Source organism: Pongo pygmaeus, chromosome X (assembly GCF_028885625.2).
Source record: "Pongo pygmaeus isolate AG05252 chromosome X, NHGRI_mPonPyg2-v2.0_pri, whole genome shotgun sequence".
Classification (NCBI taxonomy): Eukaryota; Metazoa; Chordata; class Mammalia; order Primates; family Hominidae; genus Pongo; species Pongo pygmaeus.
In genome coordinates this window covers 45,863,311-45,871,883 of record NC_072396.2, presented here as the reverse complement: position 1 = coordinate 45,871,883, position 8,573 = coordinate 45,863,311, and the positions used below count along the sequence as shown (strand labels likewise).

The 8,573-nt window shown below is 39.4% G+C and overlaps 1 protein-coding gene across 5 annotated transcripts in view; it reads left to right on the top strand.

Moving 5' to 3' along the window:
* The first annotated feature begins 4,459 nt into the window (after nucleotides 1–4,459).
* Nucleotides 4,460–8,573, top strand: part of DIPK2B (divergent protein kinase domain 2B) — a 52,929-nt gene continuing 48,815 nt past the window's right edge. For all 5 annotated transcript variants that reach the window (XR_008497194.1, XM_054472974.1, XM_054472972.1 and 2 more), the window contains exon 1: nucleotides 4,460–4,797. Coding sequence is in view for 4 of the 5 variants with exons in the window: in XM_054472974.1 (XP_054328949.1) it covers nucleotides 4,565–4,797 (233 nt within the window). In the remaining variant the exon portion in view is untranslated. The remainder of the gene's footprint in view (nucleotides 4,798–8,573) is intronic.

Genomic DNA, 8,573 nt, shown 5'->3' with positions numbered 1-8,573 from the left:
GCAATCTAAGTGTCCATCAACAGACAAATGGATAAAGAAAATGTGGTACATGCACACAGTGGAGTACTATTTAGCCATTAAAAATAATGAGATCCTGTCATTTGCATCAACACAGATGGAACTGGAGATCATTATGTTAAGTGAAATAAGCCAGGCATAGAAAGACAAAATTCATTTGTTCTCACTTATTTGTGGGAATCTAAAAATAAAATCAGTTGAATTCATGGAGATAGAGAGTAGAAGGATGGTTATCAGAGGATGGAAAGGGTAGTGAGGGTGTCGGGGGAGGGGAAGTGGGGATGGTTAATGGGTACAAAAAATAGTTACAAAGAATGAATAAGATCTAGTATTTGGTAGCACAACAGGGTGACTACAGTCAATAATAATGTAATTGTACATTTTTAAATAATTGAAAAAGTATAATTAGATTGTAACACAAAGAATACATGCTTGAAGGGATGGATACCCCATTTACCCTTATATGATTATTACACATTATATGCCTATATCAAAATATCCCATATACCCCATAAATATATATACCTACTATGTGCCCACAAAAATTAAAAATTAAAAAAAGAACAATGAATTGGGTAAATGTAAATGAAATAAAAGTCTATAAACTTCAAAAATAATTATGTTTTGTGAAATATGTCTACTAAAAATTGTTTCAAAAATCTTTTTTTGTAACTTGAAATCTTTTTATTTTATTTTATTTTTTTATTTTGAGATGGAGTCTTGCTCTGTCTCCCAGGCTGGAGTGCAGTGGCGTGACCTCAGCTCACTGCAACCTCCACCGCCTCTGGGGTTCAAGCAATTCTCCCGTCTCAGCCTCCTAAGTAGATGAGACTACAGGCGCATGCCACCATGCCTGGCTAATTTTTGCATTTTTAGTAGAGACAGGGTTTCACCGTAATGGGCTGGTCTCAAACTCCTGACCTCAGGTGAGCCACCTGCCTCAGCTTCCCAAAGTGCTGAGATTACAGGCATGAGCCACCACACCCAGCCGGTAACTTGAAATCTTAAAGTTATGTTATGTTCAATTAAGTAATAAATATTCAATAAATATTGAAGCCATTTCTGAGTAAGTTAAAACATTAATTGCTGAACATAAGATTAAAGTATATATACTTTCATGTCTTGTTTTTATATAGAGTATATAGTATACAGTATAGAGAAGCTAAATATATTTGGGTATGCTAATAAACATGAAATATTATATATGACATGATGTTTATTTACAAAATGCTGATATGAAACTGTTTATAACGCTTACTAGTTTTCACTAGAAATTAAGGTTACTAAGAATTTAAAATTCTAATTAATATATGTAATTAAAACTTCTAGAAATAATAAGGGCAACAACTTACATGTGAAGGAAGTAAGGCATGTTTTATCATGGAAGTTTAAGTATAAGTGTGTATTTTTGTTAAGAGAAAAAAAAAGAATAATTTTTGTCCTAAATTAGAGTGATTAATTGTTCCACAGTGGGAGACAGGAAGAGTATAGGACAAACTAAATTGATATAAGAAAGGTATAGACAGTTTAAAATTTGAAAAAGGAATTTCATGTGTTGTCAAGCTCGCTAAAATTGAATGAATTTATTAGAAGGGTTTTTAAAAATTAGCTTTAATATCAAAAGTACATTGATACAAAGCTAGACACTGGCTTGTTTTCTGTTGAAAGAACAAAGTTTTCTTGGTGAAAGGTTTTTCTTATCTGTTAAATGATCTACCTTACAAAGATTTGTGTTTTATCAGGATAATTTCTTGTGCTTCGTGTTGTCTTTTACTAGGTCTTTGTTTATATAATATATATATATATAAAATGATTCTTTTCAATATTAAAAGAGCTAAGTTTTTTTTACAGCTATATAACCTTTCTGTATTTGCCTCTCATTGTTTCATAATGACCAATGATCCTATTTAATCAAGTGTTTTAGAACTTTTGATATTTTTTACAAACTTCCCAAAATAAGCTTCTAAATTAAGTCTTTTTGACCTAGAACTAACTTTGGGACATCCCAGAGGACCCCTGTAATGTCTGAAAAGATCTGTGCATAATTTTTGATAGTAGATTGTAGCCATATTTGTTGTTTTTGAGTTTTATTGTCTATTTGTAGACTGGACTGAATTCTGAATTCATCTTTATTCCTCCAATCCAATTTTTTCCCATTTTTCAGACTTGAAATCACTCAGAACAAGACATGCTCTGTTCCCGAAACCCTCCCAGGCAGTTATAGACAACTTGATGTGACTTCTGAGGACAACCCTTATGCCTGATATGTGGACCACTCAGGGAGATCATTGAAACCCTCAGTACCATAACCAGAGACATTCAAACTGCAAACCAGAAAAATATGTTTCAAGCTCAAATCTAGCAATCTTGTTAACTAAATTTCCTCTGGACTCAGACTGAATTTATAGTTTGCTCTAGTCATTGACCTTTGGTTTTCTTTTGTTTCTCTAGAAATGTTAGTTGGGTTGGTTTGTGAGGACCTTGGCTAAGGAACATACTGCAGTCTTTCAGTATTATCCTCCTGGTAGTCATCATAGTCTCCCGGTGAACTATATTCACTTGAGGGTCTTAAATGTGTGTTCACAGTCATCAACGGTATGCCAGATGGTCTCACTGTAATTAGAGCAGCAAAAATGAGATGAACAACAAAAGGAATCTTTCCTCAATGAGCTTGATGTTGTGACTTATGAGTTTCACACTGAGACAAGGACAACTTAGCCATGATGGTCACAGCGAGTGGAGCTTATGCCCAAGTTTTAGTCACTATCTCTTAAATGAGAGGCTGATCAAAAAGGATGAATTATGTTTTAAAACTCTAATTGGAAGGCCATTAGACTGAGGTGGCTCTGGCACTTTAAATTCCTGTGTGAACAAACCAAAGCCCAATGTAAATAGTAAATTTAAACTAGAAAATGTACCAATCAAAAAAATCACCAATTAGTCTCTAACTAGGGACTTTCCACTCTAACCAATAAAAATTGTTTTCCTTGTCCTGCTTCTGCAAACACTATAAAAGTTTCCTTTCTTGCCCCTCCCAGCAGAATGTTTGCAGTCTGATACTGCCCTGATTCATGAATCACTGAATATTCAAATAAACTCTTTAAAATTTAAATGTGCTTAAGTTTTTCTTTTATCACACCTGACGCCGAAAGCATGATTCAAAAAGAAAAAATTAACAAATTGGACTTCAAAATCAAAACTTTCACTCTGCAAAAGACTCTGTTAAAAGAATAAAAGACAAGTTAGCCCCGGGGAGAAAATATTTGCAAGCCACATATCCAACAGAGGACTCGGATCTAGAATATATAAACAAGTGTCAAAACTCACCAATAAAAAGCAAACATGACCAGACATTTTACTGAGGCTATACAACTGCTAATAAGCACGTGCTTCATCATCAGAAAATTGCCTTTACCTGCTCTTCCCACCAATCTTTAGCAAAACTTGTCAATTGTCCAGAGGCAATCCCCACTCCCTCTTACCTCCCTTTTTCTCACCCCCAGCCCCATCTTCCTATGCACTTTCTCATATTTTCAAACTGCGCCCCGCTCCCCACCTCCACCCTCTCACAGAATGTGAGGCAACCTGACTTCCCTGATTTGGTTCTCAGAGGTTTTCTGTATTCCCAAATAAGCACTCCCATCTACTCCATGCTGTGGATACCAAGATAAGGTACCCTGGGGCCGTGAAATCCTACCAAATCCGGCCAAGCCACCGAAAAGTGAAGCAAGTTGGTAAAGGAAGAGAAGCTTTCAGGTCTGTGGGAGAGGGATAGACACAGCTGTGTGCAGTCAGAGGGCTCTTTCTGGTGCTCCCCTCATCATGCCACAAAGGCCACCGGGTTCTTTCCCGTCTCTTGCTCTCAGACCAGCAAGAGAAGATGGACTAACCTGAGGTTTTCTCTTCCCTAAGCAGCAAAAAGCTTTCGAATCAGTGCTAAATGTGCCAGTTAACGGCAAGCAAGCTAACCTCTAGTTATTTCACAGGCAAATATGGTAAAAGTGGGGGAAGGAGGGCTGATTAAGGGGCAGGACAAATGACCTAGCACAGAGGGGTCAAAAATTGGGGTGCACGTGTAATCCATAGGGACAGATAAACCTGGAATTAAAACAGTGGAGGGTGGAGGCTTTCAGGATCCTTTGAAACTCCCAGGTGGAACGCAGGTTGGACACACATCCTGCATGGACCTTTCCTGCCCTGCCGGGATATCCTGTGTTTGTCAAAAGGACCACACAGGGAAGCCCTGACAATTGTCCTTCCCGAAATCTGCCAGTGAGCCCCTCCCCAGCCTGAAGCAGCCGCCCCCGGCAAAGGAAGAGTAACTCTGGAAACAGCGTTATCAGCATCCTCCACTGACTTCCTCACCTCCTCCCCAGCCTCATTAGCCCCAAGCTCCTCAGCATCCTCAAAGAGAAACCTGGGAGGCTGGGATGGGGTCAGCACCCAGAAGCCAGCCCCCTCTGACAGCTTCCTCTTCGGCCAAGCCCTGCCTCTGTACAGCCTCGAGTGGGCAGCCAGAGGCTGCAGCTGGAGCCCAGAGCCCAAGATGGAGCCCCAGCTGGGGCCTGAGGCTGCCGCCCTCCGCCCTGGCTGGCTGGCCCTGCTGCTGTGGGTCTCAGCCCTGAGCTGTTCTTTCTCCTTGCCAGCTTCTTCCCTTTCTTCTCTGGTGCCCCAAGTCAGAACCAGCTACAATTTTGGAAGGACTTTCCTCGGTCTTGATAAATGCAATGCCTGCATCGGGACATCTATTTGCAAGAAGTTCTTTAAAGAAGAAATAAGGTCAGAATACCAATCAGATAACTCTGAATCACAGAATTCTGTTCCCTTCTTGTGAAGATGTCCAGGAATTTGTTGAAAAGGAATCAGGATGTAATATGGGTGGGAGCTGAAACAAATCCATTTAATCAGAGTGGTAATGGTCTGAAGTTGGGGTGGGTAGGAGGGCAAGATGTGAAGCCAAATTCCAGCCCTAAATGCTAAATCCAACATTTCCTTTTGAAGTGAAAGCTTGAAGTTTTCTTTCCTACGAATGGAGTAGCCTGGGACTGTTGAGTTTATCAAGTTCATTTCTCACAGTGGGCGGGAAATAAAATTTATAGAAAGCCTACAATGTGACACCTATTTTAAACCATTGTGAGAGTTAATGGTGTTCCCCCATTATTGAGGTGGTAAGCTGAGATATAGCCAGATAAAGTGACTTCAGTGGGGGGAAATGGGTAACTCTGTGAGATGATGGGACCCATTTCACTATATATATGCATCTTACAACATCGTGTTGTATGCTTTAAATATACACAATAAAATTTATTTTTTAAAAAAGATTAAGTAACTTGCACAAGGTCACCACCTAGTAAGTGGCAGATATGGAATTCAAACCAGGACAGTTTGCTCCAAAGTTTCTGAGCCAGCTTTCTGTTGTGAGAGATTGCCTTGATCAGAGGAAAACTGGAGTTTAGTAAATTGCAATGCACATGGCTCTCAGCAAAGAATGGCATCACACTTGGAATTTAAGCCTATCAACACACAGTCCATGAGCCTTTACCACAGCCAAACTCTAGCAGGTACTGGGGTGACAGCAACTATAACTCTGGTCATTGCCTTCCTGGGGGTCAGGACAAGGGAGTCATGTTATAAATAATAATAATAAGGCTTGGTCTGATGCAGGGCAGTGTAAAGGACCTCCAGGAGCTCCATTAATTCCAAGTGGGAACTGGAGAAGGGCTTCCCCAGGAGAAGGTATTCTGAGCAAAGCCTTTTAAAGGATGAGCTGAAAAGTAATGGGAAGTGAAGGGCTTAAGGTGGAAGTAACATCTTATGCAAAGGTGCGGGAAGAAGTGAGAGGTGCTTAGCTAGAGCATGGGGTGTATGTGGAGGCATGACAGAGGAGGAGATTGAAGGGATATATGGAGCAGGGGGTCTTTAATTGCCATGCCAAGGAATTGGGGCCTTAATCCTGTGGACCAGTGGTTTCCAGTCTTTTTAGTACCAAAGACCCTTTGTCATATATATGCCCTTTCTCCTCCATCTTCCTCAAAGGACCTAACTTATGCTTTTAAGATTTGGTGACCAAACAAAAGGCATTAATTAACAATGATTTTATTTGCAATCTGTATTAATCAAAGACATCTTTGCTTACTCAACCAAATTACTAAATAGAAATAATAGACAGAAAATACCAATCAAAAATGTTAAACTTCTTTTGTGAGGTATTTTATGGAGTTGGTGTGGACTTTTCCTATTAAGCCTTTTTAAAGGCATATTAAGCGTTTTTAAAGGCATTTTTGAAAGACCACTGATTGAGGAATCTCTATTGCAGGCCATGGTGAGAGTGTTAGGCTGGGGAGGGGCAACGTGAGACCTGTGATTTGGGAAGAGCTCATGCAAAGTGGACAGGACAGACTAGTGGTGTTGGCAGGGGCTGTGAGACCAGTTGCCATAGTCCAGGACACAAGTCACTGGGAACAAAGTAGAACAGGAAGGATACAGGTCAGTTCAGCTATAGAGTCATTCTGTTGACCAACACCATGCGAGAGGAAATAAATATGCAGATGTTGGATGTGAACTCAAGGTTTTCCGCCTAGGAAATGAGATAAAGAGGACCAAGAACACAGGTGAAGCGGTGCTGATTCCTTGGAGACAGGCAATAAGAAGACAGACATATTTTTTAAAAGGAGGGAGAGAAATTTAAGGATTCAACTGAGGAAGAGCTCTAGGATGACTGCATATTCACCAAAGGGCAATAAATGAAGTTTTTCTTACTAGCATTTGGCAGATGCTGGCCAAAATCAGAAAGCATTTCCCTAAATAGATTTGCATTCCGTTAGAGTCCAGGATATTACTTCATCTCCCTTAGAATTCATTTTCCATGTGCCCGTGAAAGGGAAGTGTGCAGATACAAGCAGGAAAACACCAGGCAGGGCAGATTGGGGTTTATAGCTCTGCACGTTGAGAATGGTCATCCTCAGCACAAAGAGGCAGAGAGAGGCAGTCAGTGGGTCTGGGGAGGTGGTCCTGTTTAGAGTCCTTTTCTCTACAATATAAATACCTTTTTTCTTATTATCAAAGTTGTGCCTGTTTATTTTAGTATTTTCAGGAAAGGTTGATTAAAGAAAGCACAAAATAAAATCACATCTAATTCTTCCACCAAGAGATCACCCCTTAGTCAACATTTTGTTGCATTTCCTTGCCACCCTTTTTCTAAGTGTGAATTAAGAATTTTTTTGACAAAAATGTGAACATGCTATGTATACTTTTTGGAAACTACTATTTAACAATATATCAGGAACATCTTTCCACATTATTAAATGATCTTCCACACACTTTGATTTTTAACAGCTTCATGGTATTCAATTGCATCAATCAACCATAATTTATTTAACTATTTAAGCATAACTTATTTAATTATTTAACTATAATTTATTAAAACTACCATTGTGAAACTAGAGTTTATTATTTCATTTTTTGGTATTATAAACAGTTCTATGTCAAACATCCCTGTAGCTATATTTTGTGCACATGAGTGATGAATTCCTTATGACAAACTCCTAAAAGTGAAATTTCTGGGTCAAAAAGACAAAATGGAAGGAGATATATATATATATATCTAAATGGAGGCTTCTACTTATAAAGCTCACTTCTTGCACACTTACAAATATTTAATACTTTTTTTTAGTTTGAATTTCTTCTGAGTTGAACCCTTTTTCACATTTATTGACCATTTGTATTTCTTCTTTGCTAAATTGTCTACAGGTTCACATCCTTTGCCTCTCTTTCTAATGGTGTATTTGTTCATTGTCTTCTTTTTGATCTCCAAACATTTTCCCACTTTAAAAAAGTGATTACCGGCCGGGCAAGGTAGCTCACACCTGTAATCTCAGCACTTTGGGAGGCCGAGGCGGGCAAATCACGAGGTCGGGAGATTAAGACCATCCTGGCCAACAATGTGAAACCCCGTCTCTACTAAAAATACAAAAATTAGCCGGGCATGGCAGCACACGCCTATAGTCCCAGCTACTCGGGAAGCTGAGGCAGGAGAATTGCTTGAACCCGGGAGGCAGAGGCTGCAGTGAGTCGAGATCACGCCACTGTACTCCAGCCTGGGTGAAAGAGCAAGATTCTGTCTCAAAAAAAAAAAAAAAGTGATTACCATGACATCTTAGGGGAAAGCCCATCCAAAACTCTCAGCTGTTTGGTTGAAATGCTACAGCTAGGTCCTAGTCCTCACTAAGGATTGGACAATGCTTGCATCTGTTCAGCAACAAATCGTAGATGGGTTTCCCAGGCTGGCTGGATATGCTGAACACACATGATTAGCAGATGGACATCACCTGTCCTCTTTTCCTTTATCTTTCCTTTGGCAAGAATGCTAAGGATGAATCACATACTTCCCATACTCAACCACTGACCTTTAAAATTATGAATGTTTTCAGTACTAATTTTCCCATGTATTCCATGTTGACTTTTAAATCCTGAATGAAAAAGTTAAGGGAAGCTAAGAAAATGAGTAAGTCTGATTGCCATACTCTTCCTACTGACAATATACATATATACGAAAC